Source organism: Prionailurus viverrinus, chromosome C2, assembly GCF_022837055.1.
Source record: "Prionailurus viverrinus isolate Anna chromosome C2, UM_Priviv_1.0, whole genome shotgun sequence".
Classification (NCBI taxonomy): Eukaryota; Metazoa; Chordata; class Mammalia; order Carnivora; family Felidae; genus Prionailurus; species Prionailurus viverrinus.
This window is the reverse complement of record NC_062569.1, coordinates 86801193-86825257: the sequence shown is the minus strand read 5'-3', so window position 1 is coordinate 86825257 and position 24065 is coordinate 86801193. Positions and strand designations below refer to the sequence as shown.

The 24065-nt window shown below is 35.1% G+C and overlaps 1 protein-coding gene across 10 annotated transcripts in view; it reads right to left on the bottom strand.

Annotated features, from left to right (window-relative positions):
* Positions 1 to 24065, bottom strand: part of DLG1 (discs large MAGUK scaffold protein 1) — a 285749-nt gene that overhangs the window by 87425 nt on the left and 174259 nt on the right. For all 10 annotated transcript variants that reach the window (XM_047874935.1, XM_047874936.1, XM_047874938.1 and 7 more), the window contains 5 exons: positions 22259 to 22428; positions 21156 to 21292; positions 15238 to 15382; positions 12575 to 12695; positions 6604 to 6760 (listed from right to left, as the gene is read on the bottom strand). In XM_047874935.1, the coding sequence (XP_047730891.1) occupies positions 6604 to 6760; positions 12575 to 12695; positions 15238 to 15382; positions 21156 to 21292; positions 22259 to 22428 (730 nt within the window). The remainder of the gene's footprint in view (positions 1 to 6603; positions 6761 to 12574; positions 12696 to 15237; positions 15383 to 21155; positions 21293 to 22258; positions 22429 to 24065) is intronic.

Here is a 24065-nt window from a genome sequence, read left to right as displayed (position 1 = left end):
ATGTAATGAATCTTGATTTCAAAGCTTCTTTCTTCAACAAAATTAAATATATCAAAAAGAATATTTTATAAAACCTATGATTTATTTCCATGCCTTCCCAACTAATTTATTTATATTTTTCTTAATGATGTGGGTTATCATTAAGAACATCAAGGGGTGCCTGGGTGGCTCAGTTGGTTAAGTGTCCAACTTTAGCTCAGGTCATGATCTCATGGTTTGTGAGTTTGAGCCCTGCGTTGGGATCTGTGCTGACAGTTCAGAGCCTGGAGTCTGCTTCAGATTCTGTCTCTCCCTCTCTCTGCCCCACCCATGCTTGCACTATCTCTCTTGAAAATAAATTAAGCAAAACAAAAGCAAAAACAAAAACAAAAACAAAAAAAAAGAAAAGGAACATCAAGAGATGCCTGGGTGGCTCAGTAGGTTGAGCATCTGACTTCGGCACAGGTCATGATCTCACACTACTTGTGGGTTTGAGCCCCGCGTTAGGCTCTGTACTGACAGCTCGGAGCCTGGAGCCAGCTTCAGAATTCTGCCTTTGTGTCTCTGCCCCTCCCCTGCTCATGCTCTGTCTCTCTTTCTCTCTTTGAAGTATAAAATAAAAACAAAAAAACAAAACAACATCAGTAAGAGGGATGGTCTTTAGAACAGTAATTCACAAAGTTTGGTTCCAGGAGCAGCAACATCAGTATCTCGTGGAAACTTGTTAGGAATACAAAATTTTAGAATCTACCCAAGTCAGGGGCACCTGGGTGGCTCAGTCGGTTGGGCATCTGACTTCGGCTCAAGTCATGATCTCACAGTTTGTGAGTTTGAAGCCTGTATCGGGCTCTGTGCTGATAGCTCAGAGCCTGGAACCTGTTTCAGATTCTGTGTTTCCCTCTCTCTCTAACCCTCTCCAGCTCTCACTCTCTCAAAAAAAAAAAAAAATAAATAATAAACATTAAAAAAAAAGATAAAAAAGATTTTAAAAATCTGTTAAAAAAAAAAAGAAGCTACCCAAGTCATACTGAGTTGGAAGCTTTGGGGATGGGGTCTAAGAGTGCTTTGTTTTTGTTTTTTAATATTTTTTTAAAATGTTTATTTTTGAGAGACAGAGTGAGAGAGAGCACATGCCCCTAAGAATGCTTTTTAACAAGGCTTTAAGGTGATCGTGATTCAAGGTGAAAATTGAAAACAGCTAAACTTTGTCTAATGAGGTATTTAGTTTGTTCCTAACAGGGTTTTTAGTTTTTTTCTCTTGCTCCTGAGGTTTTTTTATTGCTCTCAGGGTATATGCCTAGAGAAGCTTAGTAAGCATTAAAATTTTAAGGCTACTGATGCATACAGCCTCAAAAGCCTGTATGTAACTTACACTGACATTAGGGTAACCAAGTGGCCTGCCTAGACTGTCTGGGATTTTCAGTTTTAAAATTGAGACTAAAGGGATTTCCAGACATGGGGCTTTAAGTTCTAGAACTGGAAAAGTTCTGGGTCAACCAGGTTATGTTGGTCAGTCTAACATACTCTAGCAGTGTGTCAGTGACCCATATAAAATTGTTCCATATGGACAATTCAAAAACATCTATTTTTGCTTTGAAGTTTTTACACCTAACTCTAAGCCAACTGAAAATTTATTTTGACACAAGGTGTGAAGTGAGGCTCTAAGCTAATTTTACTCCCCTAAACAACTAGCTAATTTGTCCAATATTTATTTTTAACAAATTCATTCTTTACCACCAATTTGTCCTTATCATACTATAACTTATTTTAAAAAATTTAAGTTCCAGTATAAAAGTAAAAGCAATAAAATATACAAATTAGAACACTTCAGTTGGAAGAATTTTCAACAACTATATACACCCATGAAACAATTCCAAACAAGATATATACCCTCCCTTTCCATCATTCAACTCAGAAATTTCCATTGTGCCACTTTAAAATCAGTACAATTACAACTACTTTCTGACTTCTATCAGTAGAAATTATTGTCTGCTCATGATTATCATTTAACTGGATTCATACTGTCTGTGTTTTTGTGGTATGTTTTATTTTACTCAATGTGATATTTTTTAGTGTTATGTATGTTGTTGTGGGTGTCAGTTTGTTACTTTGTTTAAATGCACTCCAATTTATTTAGCTATTTTGTTATTGATGGACACTTGAGTCATTTCCAGATCTGACTGATTATCAATAAGGCCGTTATGAACATTTCTGTTTAAGTGCTTCTGTAGACATGATTTCTTGGGTAAAATCTGGGTGATCTTGTAGTGGTTGTATAATATGCCCACCAGTAATGAGAGCTATCAGTCCTCCACATCCTCATATTTGTCCTTTTTTTTTTTTTTTTTTCCATCTTTAGCCATTCAACTGGGTGGGATATGGGATACGTTACAACTCCCACTCCTAAAGTTAAAAATCCACACATAACTCTTGACTCTCCAAAATCTTAATAGCCTATTGTTGACTAGAAGCCTTTCCATTTGTATGCTATACGTATTATATACTGTATTTTTATAATAAACTACAGAAAATGTTATTAAGAAAATCACAAGGAAAATACATTTACCATACTATACTGTATTTATCAAAAAAATCTATATATAAGCGGACATGTGCAGTTTAACCCCCATGTTGTTCAAGGATAACCCCTATCTCATTTTAGTTAGGCATAATTTATATTCAATAATCTTTTTAGTTTACAGTTAAAAGAGTTTTGACAACTGCCTATGTTGAGTAGATATTGTCACAATCAGATACAGAAAATTGACATCACTCCCACCCAGATTCTTCCAAATGCCTTTATTCATTGTGGGTTTTGGGTTTTTTTTGTTGTTGCACTGCCCTGATGCCTAACGTTAAGTACCTTTTCATGTGTTTATAGGCCATTCACATATCTTGTGAAATATATGTTTAACTCTTTTGCTCATTTTTAAAACTGGGTTACTCATCTTTCTATTGTTAATTTGTGAGAGATGTTTATGTATTCTGGATACAAGTCCTTTATCAGATATATGTACTAAGAATGGTTTTTCCTTCTCTGTGGCTTGCCAATTTGGCTCTTAATGCACATTTTTTATGGTTAGTATTGTATGTACCGTTGCAAAGATATCCTCCTATAAGTTTTCTCTAGGAGGATTATGGTTTGGGCTGTACATTTAGATTTATAATCCATGTAGAATTAATTTTTAGGGCACCTGGAGGGCTCAGTTGGTTAAGTGTTCAACTCTTGATTCTGGCTCAGGTAAGATCCCACAGCCATAAGATAGAGCCCCATGTTGGGTTCCCTGTTGTTTTGGCTGGGGCGCCTGGGTGGCTTAGTTGGTTAAGTGTCCAACTTCAGCTCAGGTCATGATCTCATGGCTTGTGGGTTTGAGCCCCGCGTTGGGCTCTGTGCTGACAGCTCAAAGGCTGGAGCCTACTTCAGATTGTGTGTCTCCAACTCTCTGCCTCTCCTCCACTCACGCTCTGTCTCTCTCTTTGTATCTCACTCTCTCTCAAAAATAAATAAACATTAAAAAAAATTAGTTTTGGCTTAAAGAGCAGATTAGACATAGATGAAGAAAATTTATGAACTAGAAAACATATCTGACTGAAATTAAGTACAAGAAGACAGAGTTAATAAATATGACACTGGGATTAAAAGACATGCAGGACAAGATGATAACCTCCTCTTACAGGAACTGAAGAAAGAGAGAATCTATACGATGTGGGAAAGGCAAAATTTGAAAAAATACTGGCTAAGATTCCAGAATTGATTAAAGACGGAACTTCTCTGATCCAGGAAGCTCAACAAATCTTAAACAGAAAAAATAATAAGCTAGACATAATCATATTTTAATTAAACTGTAGTACACCAAAAAGTAAGAGACTTTAAAAAAAAACAATAAGTGAGGGGCGCCTGGGTGGCTCAGTCGGTTAAGTGTCCGACTTTGGCTTAGGTCATGATTTCATGGTTTGTGGGTTTGAGCCCTGCATCGGGCTCTGTGCTGACAGCTCAGAGCCTGGAGCCTGTTTCGGATTCTGTGTTTCCTCCTCTCTCTGCCCCTCTCATGCTCATGCTCTGTCTCTCTCTGTCTCTCAATAATAAATACACGTTAAAAAAAAATTTTTTTTTAAATAAGTGAAAAAAGAAAAACCAAATCACTTACAAATAAATAAGACATAGTGCAGATCTTTTTTGTTAAATACAAAAAAAGAAGCTTGATAGCATACAACATTATCTTCAAAGTATTGAGAGACAACAGCTGTCACTCCAGCACATTAGATTGCATCATATACACAACTGAGGATGAAGTAAAGATATTTTCAGACAAACTCTATGATTATTTATCATTAAGAAATTATTGCTGAATGAACAATCTAAAGATTCCCAATAAGGTACATTTGGGTATTTGAAAAATATTTTAGCTTTTAAAAATGACCAGGAGAGCGCCTGGGTGGCTCAGTCAGTTAAGCGCCCTACTTCAGCTCAGGTCATGATCTCATAGTCCGTGAGTTTGAGCCCCGTGTCAGACTCTGTGCTGACAGCTCAGAGCCTGGAGCCTGCTTCAGATTCTGTGTCTTCCTCTCTCTCTGTCCCTCCCCCACTTGTACTCTCTCTCTCAAAAATAAATAATCATTTAAAAAAAGTTATTAAAAAAAATCTTTAGGGGTGCCTGGGTGGTTCTGTCAGTTAAGTATCTGACTTCGGCTCAGGTCATGATCTCGTAGCTTGTGGGTTCGAGCCCTGCGTTGGGCTCTGTGCTGACAGCTCAGAGCCTGGAGCCTGCTTCAGATTCTGTGTCTCCCTCTCTCTCTGCCTCTCCCCTGCTCATGCTCTGTCTCTCTCTGTCTCAAAAATAAATAAAAACATTAAAAAAAATGTTTTTTAAATGACCAGGAAATTTTATTAGCATGTAAAGGATGGGGGCTAGAAAAGCTAAATTTTCTGCAATGAACCAAACAGTCCTACACAACAAATTCAATACCAATGCTGTTAGAGGTCCACTGAAAAATACAGAAGAAGCGAGATAAACAGAAGAGATGATGAACAACAGCAACAAAAATTATAGAACATATGGATTGTTAAAACACAAAAATCAAAATGACTAAGTTTGGGGTATATAAAAATAAAACAGGGGCACCTGGGTGGCTTAGTTGGTTAAGCGTCCAATTTCAGCTCAGGTCATAATCTCACGGTTCGTGAGTTTGAGCCATGCGTTGGGCTCTGTGTTGACAGCTCAGAGCCTGGAGCCTGCTCCTCCCCCGCTCATGTTGTGTCTCTCTCTCTCTCAAAAATAAATATTAAAAAAAAAATAAATAAATAAATAAAACAGAAGTCAAATACTAGAAACAGCACAAAGGTTTAAGGTTCCCAAAGTCAATGTGTCATTAGGGAGAAGAGTTGAATTTGATCAGTTTTAGCCTAAAATTCTATAGGTAATAACCACATAAACACAAAAACTGAAAGTAAAAAGTGGAGAAAAGATGAGGCAAATATCAAGCAAAAAGAGCCACATTAATATCAGACAATGTAGCTTCTAGGTTAAACACTATTATCTTTTTTTAAAAAAAGCTTTTTTAAAAAATATCAAGCAAAAAAGAGCCACATTAATATCAGACAATATAGCTTCTATGTTAAACACTATTATCTTTTTTAAAAAAATTTTTTTTAGTCTCTATTTTTGAAAGAGAGCGAGCGAGCACGCGCGCACAGGGGAGGGGCAGAGAGAGGAAGGCACAGAATCCGAAGCAGGCTCCAGGCTCTGAGCTGTCAGCACAGAGCCCAATACAGGGCTTGAACCCATGAACCGCGAGATCATGACCTGAGCTGAAGTCAGAGGCTTAATTGATTGAGCCACCCAGGCGTCCCAAATCTTTTAATGTTTATTTTGGAGAGAGAGAGCATGCACACACACGCTAGTTTCAGAGAGGCAGAGAGAGACACAGAATGTGAAGCAGGCTACAGGCTCTGAGCTATCAGCACAGAGCTTGATGTGGGGCTTGAACTCATGAACTGTGAGATCGTGACCTGAGCGAAGTTGAATGAATGTTTGACTGAGCCACCTAGGCACCCCAGGTAAAAACTATTATTATAAATAAAGAGGATTATTACACAATAAAAAAATTATTATGGATTGAATAATAACCACCAGGAAGGAATAATGATTCTAAATTTAGATGCATCTAATAACATGGTTTTGGAGATAAAAAAATAAAAATCACTGCAAGGACAAACTAACTTAATTGCTGAACCCACCATCACATTCAGACAGCCTAAAAAATTTCTTTTAATAATAGATCAAGTAGACAAGATCAAGTAGATTAAAGCATAAAGATCTGCACAACATAAGTAACAAGGTTAATAAACATACCGATAACATTGCAGTCAATAAATAGAGAATACATACTTTCTTCAAGCATATTTATACAGACTGATCCCTCATAGGGAAGTCAAATAACGAAAGAAAATCTATTGTACACAACATGTTCTCTGACATCCCTGCAATCTTACAATTAAGTTGTAAAATGTAAGAAATAACTGAAATATCTCCCACAACTTTAGGATATGAAAAACAAAACTTTTAATAATTAATAGGTCATAGTTAAAATAATAAAAACATTATTTTGATTAACATCTCCTACCGATATAATACGATCTCCTTTTCTGAGCTCTCCACTAAGATCAGCAGGTCCTCCAGCCAAGATAAAGGAAATAAATATGCCTTCTCCATCTTCACCTCCTACAATGTTGAAACCAAGGCCTGTTGAGCCACGATGAAGAACAACTTTTCTAGGTTCTCTAAAAATTAGAAAAATATTGAACACCTTAGAAATTTTATATAGAACTTGACATTCTATCAGTGAGATTTCCCTATTGATAAATCTTATATTATCAAACTATAAAGAAAGCTAGATGAAAGTTAAAAATGTTTTCAAAACAATGGGGTAGAGATTCTAAGACTAGAAATTAAGGTTAGAAAGTGAAAGGAAAAATCCTAATTGTTTTTTTTTTAATTTTAATTTTTTTTTTACATTTATTTATTTTTGAGAGACAGAGAGAGACAGAGTATGAACAGGGGAGGGGCAGAGAGAGAGGGAGACACAGAATCTGAAGCAGGCTCCAGGCTCTGAGCTGTCAGCACAGAGCCCGACACAGGGCTCAAACCCACAAGCCGCGAGATCATGACCTGAGCCAAAGTCAGACACTTAACCACTGAGCCACCCCGGTGCCCCGGAAAAATCCAAATTGTATATAAAAGCTGAAAACCCATGTTAAAAACCCATAATTTTTGTTAAAAAACAAACATGAAACTAAAACAAAAAGAGAAAACAATGTGGTAATAAAAATGACTTAAAGAGCCCTACTCAAGAAATATATACTTTAGAAATATACTCAAGAAATATACACTTTAGAAAAGTTGACGTTGCACACATTTTATTGCCTATGAACCAGTCACTGCCCCTACTTCCTAGATGTTATAAAAGGCAGATAAGATAAGCCTTCGTCTTAGAAAAGGCAGGCCCTTTTCACAGTCTTAAAAGAATGAATCCTGACTAACTTAAGCCAGTCATAGCAATCCCATTCCTCTTTGCTAAGTTGAGGCTATGACCCTATTCTGGCCTCTGAGAAATAAATAAAGCTAAATTTTATTGACATTTCCCAAAGAAAGACCCTAACAAAAACATATTTTGTCCCCTTAGAAAGCACATTTGTTTCCTTCCCTACCAAAATAACACCCACACAAAAAATGAACAATAAAATCACATTACTGGTTTGGATATATTATAGTCATGAAGGTAAGACCAGAAGAATCCTAGAGATACTATGCACCTAAGGATTGCTACACAAATGCTAGAACTGTCCATCTCCAAACTTTTTATATAAAATAAGTAAATACCTTTACTTCTTAAGTCATATCCCTCTACCTCTCTCTGCTATTCATTCATTCTAAGATGAGCCTTTTCCTCCACCTTCATTTAAAATCTTTGAAATCAGAATACATCTTACCACTACTAATGTTTCACATTTGCTGCCAATTATATACATAGTTGTGTGAATACCATTTATACCTTCTGGTGAGACCATGAAAATTCTAGGAGATTATTTTAGACATGATGAAATGCAGAATATCATTTGGAATTAGAATGTATCATTTGGTAAGTATTTTAAAAAATGTAAGCAGATTTTTCTAGAACATTGCAAAAAAGCTACTGGTAACAAAAGGCTTAACAGAAGTAAGTATTCTTTAAGAATGAATTTTAGGGATCCTTCCATATAATGTGGAATTAATCTTAAGTATTCATTAAAAACTTGAAACAGGCATTTTCTAGTCATTCATTTCATCATTAATCAGCTCTGCCAGTTCACTTGAGTTAACAAAATTATGATTGTAAAACCAAACAATATATTGTTTAGGAAATATTAAACAAATATATACATATGTGAAAGAAAAAATGGAATAATAAAACCAAATCCGGGAAAAGAATTTAAGTTGGTAAGGCAGTGTAGGAGAAGCAAGGGAGGATTAGGGCACAAAATAGGTTTCACTATATTGGTGATGTTTTATTTCGTTGTTAGGTGACAGACTCATAGTTTAAGGTTTCTGCTATGCTTTAAATCATATATATGGGGTGGGGGGTGGAGGGATGGGTTAAATGACTGATGGGTATTAAAGAGGGCACTTGTGATGAGCACTGGGTGTTGTATGTAAGTGATCACTAAATTCTACACCTGAAACTAATATTACACTGTGTGTTAACTGGAATTTAAATTAAAACTTGAAAATATGTATATATATATATATATATATATATATATATATATATATATATATTATATATATATATATATATATATACATGAAGCAAAAAATAACAAACCATATATGAATTATAGTTTTACATTAGCAAACAATACACTAAAAATACCCTGCTAAGATCCAACAGTATTTCAGAGGAAAATAAATTCAGATTTTTCAAATATTGTAAGATGTTCAGCATCATTAGTTATTAGAGAAATGCATGCAAATCACGAGATATGTCCCACTTACTGCAATGGCTATGAAATAGAACAGAAAAAACAAGTATTGGTGAGGATGTAGAGAAACTGGAACCCTCATAAATTGATGGTGGGAATGTAAAATGGTGTGGCTGCTACAGAAAACAAATGGTTCCTCATAAACATAAACAAACATACATTTACCATATTACTTAGCAATTCCACTCCTCAGTATATATCTAAAGGAAGTGAAAGTAAGGATGCGAGCAGATACTTGCATGCCAATGTTTGTCACAGCATTATTCTTAATACCCAAAAGGTGGGAACCACCCAAGTGTCCATCAAGAGATGAATGGATAAATAAATGTGGTATATACAAATAATGGGATATTATTCGGCAATAAGGAATTAAGTTCTGATATATGCTACAACATGGATGAATCTTAACATTAGCTAAATGAAAGAAGTCAGACACAAAAGAATTGTAAGATTACACTTATACAAACAATCTAGAATAAGCAAATTTCATAGCACACAGAAAGTAGACTAGACAATAGGTTACCATGGACTGGGAGGACAAGGAAATGGAATTACTGCTTAATGGTTAGAGTTTATCTGAGGTGATAAAAAGGTTCTGGAAATAGTGACAATGACTGCATAACACTGTGAATGCAATTAATGCTACTGAATCACACATAAAAAAATTAGTAATGTAATATACTAAAAATTGCTGAGTTGTACATTTTAAATGGGTGACATGTATGATATGTGGATCATATCTCAATGAACCTGTTAAAAAAATAACTTTAGAATCATCAATTTTCTGTATGTTGGGATTTCTTTTCTTTTCCTTTTTTAAATTGGTAATGTGAGATAACCTCTGAAAGATTACTTAGGGTCAAATTGTGGAGAACTTCCAATGTGAGTGCGAAGATTTCTGTACCTCATTATCTGGACAAAATAGTGTAATTATCAAGAGTGATAAAACACACATTTTAGTTACTGTAGTCATCAACCACCAGATTTTCAAAGAAAAGTAAAGAAAACAGGTAGACCTGTTGTGTAATACTACAAAGTCCAATACAATATTCTGGACAAAAGATATATAATGAAAAACGATGGGGAACAGCAATCAAGATGCTAATATATTTTTTAGTTTGAAAAATATGCAGAAAAAAAGAAAAATATGCAGAGATTAGAGATTAGATAAGCCATTAACTATTTTCGTCTTTACTTTTTATTAAACCCTATATATTTTGTTTATTAAAATAAAACAAATCCAAATAATTTTCATTTATAATCTTTCAAGATACTTATCCTCCTCAATATTAAGATTCTCGAGAGTCTGTTGCTTTGTTATAGATAATGTAAATGCAAGTATGCATAGGAAGAGTCTTTTAACCCCCATACCTAACCCTCATGAATTCAGTTCTGATTTTGTGGTTTGGATTTTTTTTTTTTTTAATTTCATCCAAATTAGTTAGCATATAGTGCCACAATGATTTCAGGAGTAGATTCCTTAGTGCCCCTTGCCGATTTAGCCCATCACCCCTCCCACAACCCCTCCAGTAACCCTCAGTTTGTTCTCCATATTTATGAGTCTCTTCTGTTTTGTCCCCCTCCCTGTGTTTATATTATTTTGCTTGCCTTCCCTTATGTTCATCTGTTTTGTCTCTTAAGGTCCTTAAATGAGTGAAGTCATATGATTTTTGTCTTTCTCTAATTTCACTTAGCATAATACCCTCCAGTTCCATCCACATTGGTTGTAAATGGCCAGATTTCATTCTTTTTGATTGCTGAGTAATACTCCATTGTATGTATATATGTGTATGTGTGTGTGTGTGTGTGTGTGTGTGTGTGTGTGTATACACACACACACACACACACACACACCCCACATCTTCTTTATCCATTCATCCATCAATGGACATTTGGGCTCTTTCCACACTTTGGCTATCGTTGATAGTGCTGCTGTAAACATGGGGGGGTGCATGTGTCCCTTCGAAATAGCACACCTGTATCCCGTGGATAAATGCCTAGTAGTGCAATTGCTGGCTCATAGAGTAGTTCTATTTTTAGTTTTTTGAGGAACCTCCATACTGTTTTCCAGAATGGCTGCACCAGCTTGCATTCCCTCCAACAATGCAAAAGAGATCCTCTTTCTCTGCATCCTTACCAACATCTGTTGTTGCCTGAGTTGTTAATGTTAGCCATTCTGACAGGTGTAAGGTGGTATCTCATCGTGGTTTTGATTTGTATTTCCCTGATGATGAGTGATGTTGAGCATTTTTTCATGTGTCAGTTGGCCATCTGGATGTCTTCTTTGGAGAAGTGTCTATTCATGTCTTTTGTCCATTTCTTCACTGGATTATTTGTTTTTTGGGTGTTGTGTTTGATAAGTTTTTTATAGATTTTGGACACTAACCCTTTCCTCTTTACTTCTATAAAAAGGCACTATTAGAAAACAACTACAAAGCCATGACAGATCAATACAGGAGCACAGCCTTAAAGACTTACAGCCTTGAAAATTCTTATCACAAAGAAATAACCACAGGGGTGCCTGGGTGACTCAGTCAGTTAACCTTCGGACTTCAACTCAGGTCATGGTCTTGCGATTCTTAGTTCAAGCCCCATCATGGAGCCTGCTTTGTATTCTGTGTCTCCCTCTCTCTCTGCCCCTCCCATCTCACGCTCTCTCTCTCAAAAATAAAGAAACATTCAAAAAATAATTAAAAAAAAATTAAAAAAACAAAAAACAAAGAAATAACCACAAACACTGTTCTTTTTGCTAATTTTCACTCCAAACACAATTACTGTGTACTTATTATTAATTTTTCAATACTGCTAACTATTGAAAAAGAGGACACAGATGAAAATTCCTTCCTATGGGACCTTAAAGAGATCATTGCCTAGAGCCAGGAGTCTGACACGAATTACAAGTATGAAAGCTCAAAAATACTAATGCCAACAACAATGCAATTAATAAAAACATAAAAAGACATTAATTTACAGATATTTAATCTTAAGTGAAATACTTGTGCAAATTATAAAGCAACATGTCTGACATGATGTCTTAATACTATATTGCACAGTATGAAAAAGATTTAAAATACTTTTCGCTTATTATTTCTCACCTAGTTAAGAGTTCTTTGGGAATAAAAAGCAGTTAAAATTAGATCAAAATAAACTTTAAGAGTAAGGATATCAAGGATATATACCAAGCAAAGAAAATATCACTTGAATTCTAAACATGAATCACATAACTGCCATAATGAAATTTTATGATGTACACTAGATAGGAATATGAGAAAAGTTAGTTTTAAATATAAATATATTCCTAACTTAGTTTTACCTATGCTAATTTCTAAGCACAACTTACCATTCCTGAAAAAAAGTATTTATTTTAAAAGGGCAGTAACTTATTTGGAATATAAAATATTTTTATATTTCAGCCTCTTCATGAGCCCTCCAATGACAAAAATTAAGGTTTAATTAAGTCCATTATCTATTGACAAAATTTTTTAGTCCTGAAAATTGTGGCTGTCTTATTTGGTTGATTGTAATTCCATCTAACAGTCAACTTTATTTAAGAAAGATGAATGTTCACTTCCTTACCTTGTAATTTCATCATCTCCAAGCACTGCTTTTGAAACAGGTGAGTATCTGGCTGGTGATGCTGGTGTGTGGCCCAAGTAGGAAGATGGGCTAACATGGTTATCAACAGGTTGAGAAGAAGCTTAAAAATGAAGACAGTAAAAAACACTTCAAGTGAAACAAACCATTCAGCACTTATTTGTGAATTATCAATTTCAAGCTTAGTTAATATGTAATTCATATCCACTTATTTATGTAAGTTGGTAGAAAAGACTTATTTATCAGGTAAAAAAATTAGACAAGCTCAAGTTTCCAGATAAAAACTAGTTTAGATATTCAGATCAGTAAGCAAACTTATTCCATCTGGTTTCTCTTGAGAAAACAGAACTAAAAGGAGTTTTACATTAACTGATTTGCACAGTGAAATCCAGGAAAGGTCATTTAAAAGACTATCATTTATGAACAGCATATATAGTATGAACATGGACTGGAAGTATATAATAAAATTCATAATTGCAATCACCTACTGAATGAGGGGAATGGAAATAGAGTCTTAGCAAAGAGCTGAACTAGCAAGAGCAAACTTCAGCTTTTTCACAATGTTCTCTTGGTTCAATAGATGTAAAAAATAGATTCTACCTCTATCTACAGGAAAATCAAGCAATCATTATTTAGTTATTACTCTTTAGGACTAGGTCTCCCAGTTTTTGGTCACATTAGCATACATAAAAAGGGATAATTCAGTTTAAAATAACATTTTTTTCCAGTGTAATGTATTTGTAAGAAGCAGCCTGACTATTCGTATATTTGGCTGTAATCAGAACACCAATCCTCAGTTTGTAGAGCAACTGTTACAAATGTGCATTGCTGTCTTGAACAGATAAGGCAGCATAATAAATAAATAAGACTGATACTTACATTGGTGCATAAAATACCTTATTAGTGAATTTGCATCTCTAATTACAAATAAAAATACATAAAGCCTTTATATAAAGTTTGTGTGTGATACCAACTGTAAGAATTTTTAATAAGTAATAAAGTTCTGTTCTGACACAAATGAAGTATTGAAAAAACAAAACAAAACAAAACAACAACAGACATCATTCCTGTCCATGAAAGAGACTGAATACTATTTTAAAAAGTTCAGTTATATTTGGGGATCCTGGATGGCTCAGTTGGTTAAGCGTCTGACTTTGGCTCAGGTCATGATCTCACGGTTCATGAGTTCTAGCCCCATTTCGGGCTCTGTGCTGACAGCTCAGAGCCTGGAGCCTGCTTCGGATTCTGTGTCTTCCTTTCTCTCTACCCCTCCCCTACTTGCCCTCTGACTCTCAAAAATAAACATTGGAAAAAATTTTTTCAAGAAGTTCAGTTATACCTGAGTAATTAATAAATCAATGGGCAGATAATGAAGATGTATCATTGGAAGACAGTACATTCATTTCAAAGTATAATTTACATTAAATTTATAATGATTAGTGACAGTAATGGCCTTTGAGAGTTCTAAAACTGAAGACATTGCCACTTATAAAACCACAAATATCTCTAAAATTCTACAATTTAAATGAGGAAAATTTGGAAAAGCAGACTGCAGAGAGTACATTTAATATCTTTACTACATGAGTGCTTTGGATATCAACTAATGCACCAAAGAAATAAAACTTCCATTTTTCAAGAAACACAAACACGTTATTTAAGTCTTACCTTAGCTTTTACATTAAAAAAACTGAAAATCAAACAGGAAACTTAAAATTTTATTAGTACTATCATAACAATTCATTTCTAGGCAACACAACTGTACTATATACAAATATAGTTAGGTAATATACGAGGAACTTGTACAGAAAGAGTATCTGTGCTCATATAATTGAGAATATAGAAAAGCCCAAGTTTTAAAATTTATTTATTTTGAGAGATAAAGAGAGAGAGAGACAGTACAAGCAGGGAGGGGCAAACAGAGAGGGAGAGAGAGAATCCCAAGCAACCTCCTTGATGTCAGTGCGCAGCCTGTCACAGGGCTTGATCTCATAAACCATGAGCTCACAACCTGAGCCAAAATCAAGAGTCAGACACTTAACTGACTGAGCGACCCAGGTGCCCTGAATAGCCCAAGTTTAGAAATATTTAAAATTAGTATTTCTCAAAGTGTAGTCCATGAGTTAGTCCACCAGAAGCATCAGAATTACCCTGGTTGTTAAAAGAACTGCTTGTTAAAGTATGTTTCTCTGCTATATCCCACAACTATTAGAAAAAAAGAATGTGCAATACCTTTGTTGACTATTATTTACATATAACTTTGAAAAAGGCTGCCTCCCTTCTTACTATCAAGATTCTGATTTAAAAATGATTTTTTAAAATGTTTATTTTTATTTTGAGAGAGAGAGAGAGAATGCATCCATAAGCGAGGGAAGAGCAGAGAGAGAGAGAGAGAGAGAGAGAGAGAGAGAGAGAGAGAGAATCTCAAGTGGGCTCTACGCTCAGAGTGCAGAGCCCAATGGTAGGCTTAATCTCATGAACCATGAGATCACGACCTGAGCTGAAATCAAGCGTCAGATGCTTAAGCAACTGAGCCACCCAGGAACCCCTAAAATTGATTTTTTTACAGACTGTTAGGTTAAATGCTTAATATAGTTCCTTTAAAATATTTAAACATAGGGAAATAAGATAGATTTAAGCAGACTTACAGTTGGTGATATCAGGTGGTGCATAGCCATCATTCATATACATACTTGTGGGTTTTGCCACTTTCAAATAGACAAAATCAGATGTGTTCTTTAAGGCAGTTACTGCTTCTTCATGAGTAACTTCTTCTAAACACACACTATTCACCTAAAAGAAAATCCCAAAAGATATTTGTTTTAGGACATTTTCACTTGCTTTCTGCATTTTGGTTATAAACAATTATACCAAAATACAAAGCAAGAGTGATTTAAGGAATATAAAGGTCTGTGAAAAGAAAACCTATATATTTTTGTCTATCATATCAGGAAATTGTTTATGTATGTTAATGGAATAGCCAATCTTATTTCCAGCCCCTATTCCTCCCAATCCCCGAACCTAATCTACTTTTTACTGTTAGGTATTTGTGAACATATGGGGGTAGATTGTAGATTTTTTTTTATTTTTTTTTTTACTTTTATTTAAAAAAAAATTTTTTTTTTAACGTTTATTTATTTTTTTGGGACAGAGAGAGACAGAGCATGAACGGGGGAGGGGCAGAGAGAGAGGGAGACACAGAATCGGAAACAGGCTCCAGGCTCTGAGCCATCAGCCCAGAGTCTGACGCCGGGCTCGAACTCCCGGACTGCGAGATCGTGACCTGGCTGAAGTCGGACGCTTAACCGACTGCACCACCCAGGCGCCCCAAGATTTTTTTTTTTAAAGAAAATGAGACTATATTAAAGTTTTTATTCTGCAACTGGATTTTTAATATAAGGTATCTTAGAGATCTTTCCATGTTAGGACACACAGAATTGCCTCATTTAAAAAATATGCTGCACATTATACCATTGTTGGTTGTATCATAATTTATTAAGCCATCCCAGTATTAACAGATATTTTAAACTGTTCTAAATAAATGGATTTAGTAAATTTATACCACTACCACAGAATATGAAAATGTCATGCCCATCTACTCAGGCCTTTGCCAACATTAAACAGTATCAATTTATAAAAAAGCATGTTTTGGTGTGCCTGGGTGGCTCAGCTGGTTGAGTGTCTGACTTCAGCTCAGGTCATGATCTCATGGTACTTGAGTTTGAGCCCTGCGTCGGGCTCTGTACTGACAGCTCGGAGCCTGGAGCCTGCTTTGGATTCTGTCTCTCTCTCTCAAAACTAAATAAAAACATCAATTTTTACACTATTATTTAAAATTTCACTTCCACTGTTTAATAGTCAAGTTAATTTTTTTCATTTATTTATTAAGCATTCATCTATCTTCTGTTATAGAAACAGAACTGATTTAATTTTTCTTAATGTTTACTTTTGAGAGAGAGACAGCGTGCAAGTGGAGGAAGGGCAGAGACAGACAGACAGACAGACAGAATCTGAAGCTGGGTCCAGGCTCTGAGCTGTCAGCACAGAGCCCGACAGGGGGCTTGAACCCATAAACTGAGAGATCATGACTTGAGCCAAAGTCAGACGCTTAATGAACTGAGCCACCCAGGCATTCCAAAACAACTGATTTTTAGGAAACAGAATTGATTTTTAAGTAGTGAGGTATATCCTGCAACCTTGCTAAACTTATTAGTTCTATCAGTAGGTTCCTTACAATTTTTTTTAATGTTTATTTATTTTTGAGAGACACAGAGTACGCATGAGTGGTGGAGGGGCAGAGAGCCCATGTGGCGCTCAAACTCACAAATCGTGAGATCATGACCTGAGCCTAAGTTGGACCCTTAACCAACTGAGCCATGCAGGTGCCCCAAGATTTTCTACATAGGTAATCTACAAATATAGTTTTACTTTCTCCTTCCCAATCTGAATGTCTTTTTATTTCCCTGGTTAGACTCTTCAGTACAGTCTGACTAAAAGTGGTAATTGTGTCTTTCTATACATTTGTCCATTTCATCTAAGGTAGTTAATATGTTGGCATACAAATGTTTAGAAATAAAAGTATTTCCTCAAGTCCCCTCTTTTATTCCTACTCTTGGAAATTTGAGTCTTCTTTTTTTTCTTGATCAGTCTAAGGTTTGTCAATTTTGTTCACCTTTCCAAACAATTGAGTTTTGGTTTTATCTTCTCTCTGGTTTTCCTATTCCCTATTTCATTAACTCCAGCTCTAATCTTTATTTTTTCCTTCCTTCTGCTAGCTTTAGGTTTAGACTGCTCTTCTTTTTGGTAATTTTGTGGTTTTTTTGTTTTTGTTTTTTGTTTTTGCAAAGAAAAACACTGTTTCCAATGTTTTAAAATTATAATGTACTAAACAAATACTCATTTTCATATATTTTTCATTTCCCTAATTTGTACCTGTATAACTGATAGGACAGTTCTTAATGTTTTAAGAAAAATTTTTAAAGATCACATATCATTAACTTTTGCCACAGATTATTAATATGGCTTTGCAGGGTTTCAGCCACATGGTCATTTTTATAGTCCCACACTACCATGTACAGTGAAGAAAGATTGCCTGCATTTTGAAATATACAGCTATGGTATACTGTTCTTTTGGTGGCCTGCAATGAGCCACATATCTTGGTATTCACACCCTTGTAAAATCCCTTCCTACAGTGAACCTTGCTTGGCCATGTAACTAGCTTTAGTCAATGAGACATTAATAGTTGAGATGCCAAGAGAGGATTGATGAATGCCATACACCGGAGTTTGTCTTTTTGGTACATCCGTCTTGGAACCTGATCACTATCCTGTGAGAAGCCCAATTTAGCCATGTGGAGAGGCCACTGGCTAATATTGCCAGATGAGCTCCCAGATGAAAGCCAACACCAACTTGTCTGCCATATATGAGTGAACTTCGAAGTGCATTCCTGGCCCTAGTTGACAGGAGACATTATGTGGAACAGAGACAGACTGTCCTGGCTAAACCCTTCTCAAATTATAGAAGTGTAAGCAAATAAATAATTATTGTTGTTATTTTAGCCACTAATTTTTGTGTTTCCTAAGCAACATTAGATAACTGATAAAAGAGCTGACAAGATTTGCTAAGGGATTCAAGGTGGAGTATGAAAGGAGAATGATCCTGAAGTTTTAGACCTGGGCAAATAGAAGGATAAAGTTCCTATTTCAAGAGACGTGAAGAATGTGCAAGAACAGGATTTAGGGGTGGAGGGTGGTGTATAGGATGAAACTCAGAAGTTCATTCTTAGATACATTAAATTTGACATGACTCTTGAGACATACAAAGAGACTAGATGACATCTCTTAGAGCTTTTGAACTGTTTAGCCAAGAACCACTGTTAAAAAAATTTTTTTTATTTCAGCCAAGCACAAAATTTAAGTGCATGTGTATAAAAAGAAAACTGAAGCTCAGAAAACAATACTTATCCCTACCATGTGCAATGAGACTCAGTAAGTTATTTGACCACCTATCAATAGGAAGAAAAAATGTACAAGGACACTTCGACGTTTAGGGAGAAGATGCACCAAAAGGGAGAATGAGGAGGAGTGACCAGTGAGATAAGAGGAATACCATGAAAGAGGGTAACTGTTAAGCACAATGGAAAAAGTGTCTGAAGAAGGAGGAAGGTGTGTCTAATGTCAATTAAAATGAGAACTAAGAATTTGATAATTTAGTGGAATTATGACAACCAAAACCTGGCTAAATGCTAAGTCCACATAAATTGCTGCCTTCTCAATCACCAAAACTGATTCTGGAAAAACCATAAAGGAAAACACAATACTTAAGAAATTAAAAAGCATAAATGAGAAACTCAGTGGAGAAAGCAGGCTGTTTTGAACTGGTGTGTGTGTGTGCAGAGGAGTAGTTCAAAGTGAGCTCTTTCCTCTTCCCCATTATAAACTTCAAAAACAACAACAACAACAACAACAAAACAAAAAAAACCAACAAAAAAATAAACTTGAAAACAATCAGTCTATCTCTTTGCTGCAGCAATAAGCAGTACAGGACAGCATGTACAGCAAAAGAATCATTTATATATTGCTTAGGAATATTAAATTTTTTCAAAAAGATTCATTTATTTAAGTAATCTCTATACCCAACATGGGGCTTCAACTCACAACCCCACGATCAAGAGGTGCATACTCTACCAACTGAGCCAGCTAGGTGTCCCAGAAGTGTATATTTTTATAACCACTTTGGAAAACAATGTTTTTGCTATAGTGTTACTAAGATGATATCCCATGACCATTAAATTCCATGCTTAGGCAAACAGTTAAGTGAAAACTCTTATATGTACACGTTCACCAGAACACACAGCAGCTTTCCCTAGGAGAATTATCCATAATACAAAAAAAAAAAAAAAAAAAAAAAAAGAAATAACCTAACTCACCACTATACCAGACCTAGTTTATGTGTCTTTTCCAGATTCGCCTGAGCCTACCTGCCCACTAGGCCTTGGCCATGTGCTTACTGGAGAGTCCTGGTTACTGCTATTCTCACCTCATCTCCTACCATTACCAGCTCTTTCAATCTCTTCTAGAGTAAGGGCTGCACTTGGACTTGGGTATGGGCATGGCTGATGTGTTCATAGAGAGCTGTAACATGTCAAAAGCCTGTGTCCGATCTGTCTAGATCACTGAGGCTCTGGTTTTCTCCACCCCTTCTGGGTTCAGAGGAAGTACTACGCTATGGAGAGTATGGGAGCTGGCTTCCCAAGCACTTGCCCACAGGAGGTGAGTAACAGTCCAGAAATTTGGGATAGTTACCACCCATGGGGTAGACTGTACCTAACAAGAGACAGGAGATAAATCCTTTCTTTTCCCTGGATGGCTGGATCTAAGGTTTAATAGTCCCACAACACCTGCCTGAAAGACTGTCCTGCATGATAAGCAATTAGCTACATTTTCTTACGAATTTATGGACAGCTCAGAAACACAGTGTCTTGTATTGACTTTCCCTCATTCCCTGCCTCACCTTATTTTGATTCACTCTAGCTTTGATTACGCCTCTCCCAAAAACCTAACCACGCAGCTTTTCTTCAGGTTTTGTTTTTCTAGGGAACATGGGACATTTATTGAAGAAGATCAGAGAAATAAACTGTAGCATAGTCCCAGAAAAGAGTATTACATAGAGGTGAAATTAACAAATTTTATCTCCAGGCAATAATATGGATAAGTCTCAGTAAACTAATAGTGAGTAAAAAAAGTATTAAAAGACTGCATACAGCACAATAGCCTTAAAATTTTTTTTTAGAACAAATTAGTATTAAAATATTTAGGCATATGTATATGATTAAACAATTTTTAAAAAGCAAAGGAATGAGCCACACAAATTGTTGGTATTGTAGTTTTGGGCTGGGTAATGACTTTAGCAGTTTTCATTATACTATAAATAAAATAAGTTAAAATAAAAAGGAAAAAGGAAAGTCACACATGAGGGATGGCACTGTGTTTAAGAAATTCTGTGCATTCAAGTCCCTAACCCTTTAACAAAAAAAGAGAAGGAAATGAGAAAAAAAATAATAAAAGAAAAAGAGAAGGAAGCTGGTAGAGAAAAATGAAATGGTAAATAAGGATAATACCAAGAATCATTTTTCAGGTTTTGATTAAAGCAAGATCAGTATTCACTCATTTAAATATGAGTGAAAAAATGAGAGTAAAAATTTGTTTAAACATTTTGGCAAGTAGAAATTCTGATCTGCCCCCACCCCCTCCCAAAAAAAGACATCAAAATGATTATTATTTTTAAAAATTTAAATCCAAGCTAGTTAACATATAATGTAATAATGATTTCAGGCATAGAGTTTAGTGATTCATCACTTAACATATGATACCCAGTACTCATCCCAGCAAGTGTCCTCCTTAATTAATGCCCATCACACATTTAGCCCATCCCCCCCACCCAACACCCCACAAGCAACCCTCAGTTTGTTCTCTGTATTTAAGAGTCTCTTATGGGGCGTCTCCCTCTGTTTTTACCTTATTGACATCAAAATTATTTTTAAAGTAACAGATTTCTTATACTCACTGCTAAAAGTTTATCTCCAATCTGAAGTTTACCATCTTTATGTGCTGCACCTCCTTCAATGATTTTGGTTACATAGATGCTATTATCCCCAGGAATATGTTGATTTCCAACACCTCCAGCAATGCTGAACCCAAGACCTGTTTGAAAAATACTAGTTTTGAAATTTCATCATTTAATGTGAATTTAAGTCCAGAAAGAAATGGCTGAAAACTAGACGAGGATAATCTCATCACACTAATTTTTCTTTTTTTTTTTTAAAACACAAAAGAATCTACTTGTGTACTTTTAAAATCCTACGTATTTGCTTTGTAGTCAGGGGACAATTATATATATAGGTGTTCCTATAGTTATAAATAAGTTTTTTAGTCCACCCACTCCTGTTACTTCTTAAAATCTTTTCGTAAATGCATTTGTTTGTTAGTTCAAAAAGGCACTACAAAATTATTTCCTTTTGTTCCCATCATGATTGTGCTTCTAACATTTTTAATACCTTCACAAGATTAAAACAATTGAGAAAAATAATAAAATTGTGGTGGGCAGAACGAATAAGCTTCAGAAATGTGGATAATTTTCTTCTTTTTCCAATATTCTATGAATTAATTTTAGATAAAGAATTTCTGTAATTCATAAATCCCATCCATAGCTTTAATACCAGACAAATTTGTAGCTTCCTATTCCTTTTTTCATTTTTTGGAATACCACTTCTTTCACAAAGCTACAAATTAGAATCCATATTTCATTTTTCCTCAATCCCATCAATGTTTTCAAAACTCAGAAATCACATATAACCGTCCTCATTGCGGATAAAACAGCTAATGATATATAGTTTCTTCTTTTAATTTAGCCTGTGTATCTGCATTTAATATACTTTGTAGACTGAAGATTACAAGTTAATACCAACACTATACAGGACTTCCAAGTGTTTAAGTAGAATTCTACTGAAGACAAAAATCAGCAGAAATGATACAGAAATTCTACAAATTCACACACATTCTGTAGATTACCAGTTCTGTTAATCTTAGAATGGGAGTCACAAATAACTTCTTAGTTACATTTATCTCAGAGATTTCTTACTTAATAATATACGTTTGGTTATTTCATACCTTTAGGACCTTTAATGAGCTTTATTTCCATTATTTTTTCTGATACTGGTTTCCGTCGTTTCACGTACAAGCGTACAATAGACCCTGCTTCTTTCAATGCTTCAACTGCTTTGCTATGTGTCACATCACGAACATCTACTTCATTCACTCGCAATATACAGTCATTGACCCTGAGAAAAAACCCAAAATATTAAAGATAAATAATATTAAAATATCAAATTTTAACTTCAATAATTTTTGTTATTTTAATTTTTAAGGTAAAGAGAATTATTTACTAGAGAAAAAAATATACGAATAAACTGCATGTTAGATTCCACTGTATCAAACACTCACATAAATACTTTCCAAGGGCCAACAAAAGAAACAGTGCAAATAAGAGATTACCATACAAAAATATTATAATGACAGCTGCAATCTGTGTGGTTCTTGTATGCTTATTAAGTGTAAAAATTAAGATACTTTACAAAAACAGCCAAATATTTATTTAGAACTAAGCTGGTGCCAGGTACTTGTAGTGTTTTAACCCTTACTACAACCTGTAAGGTAGATACATATTTGTATCTCCACTTTACAGATGGAGAAACTGAGGCACAAAGAGTTTAAATAATTTTTCCAACGTCACCTAGAAAATGACTGAGACAGCTGTGACTCAAAAGAAAACTGAGGTTCAGACTGAATAGTTTAAGATCAAAAAGACAGTGGTGGCAAAACTGAGATCAATTCCCTGATTTATCAAAAAATAATTTTTTTTTAAATGAAATTTATTGACAAATTGGTTTCCATACAACACCCAGTGCTCATCCCAAAAGGTGCCCTCCTCAATACCCATCACCCACCCTCTCCTCCCTCCCACCCCCCATCGACCCTCAGTTTGTTCTCAGTTTTTAACAGTCTCTTATGCTTTGGCTCTCTCCCATTCTAACCTCTTTACAAAAAATAATTTTTGATTGCTTTGTCAACCTAGACACTGCATTTAAAAAAAAGTTATTTCTTGAAATTTATTGTGAAGCTAAAGACTATACCATGTAATTAAAAGGCTTCTCATATAAATAATTTATTTTAATTTGACACAGTAATATATTTCTTTAAAGTTTGATTTGTTTCTAATTCTAACTTTTCCCCCCAGCTCTGGTCTCAGTTTAAATTGTATAGCATTGCATTAGGGGAAAAAAATCATCTGAAATTGGGCAGAGAAGGAGAACAAAACACAACTGAAATACTAAAATTGATCCTGATAATCTATGTAATTAGCTTTCTTCAGAGTAAAGAAATTTTGTATGCAAAGACAGCGACAGGTTAGAGTTAGTATTAAAGGGATGTTCTTTAGTGAAACAAATGGGACATATTAATTTTCATAAAAGCACAAACAAAAGGCCAATAACAGAATTGGGAAATAAATGTTTATGTTTACATGAATGGTCAAATTATTAATTTTATATCTAACTAATTTCATTAATACATCACCTGTTGTATCCAGTGAGAAGTTAAGAAACAAGAGGTGCATAAGGTACCAACAGCCTTAAATGAATTCTTTGTTTGTTTTTTGTTTTTTTTCTTGAGAGAAAGAAAGAGACAGAAAGAGAGCACGTATGTGCACATACACACACAGGAACGAATTTTAAGCAAGCTCCATGTATCGAGCCTGGGGCTCCAACTCACAACCCTAGGATTATGACTTGAGCCTAAATCAAAAGTCACACACTCAACTGAGTCACCAAAGCACCCCCAAAAACATGTTTTTAACAGATCATATAAAATCCTTAGTCCTAAAACTTCAGACTGTCACCATATAAATAAAAACCAACAA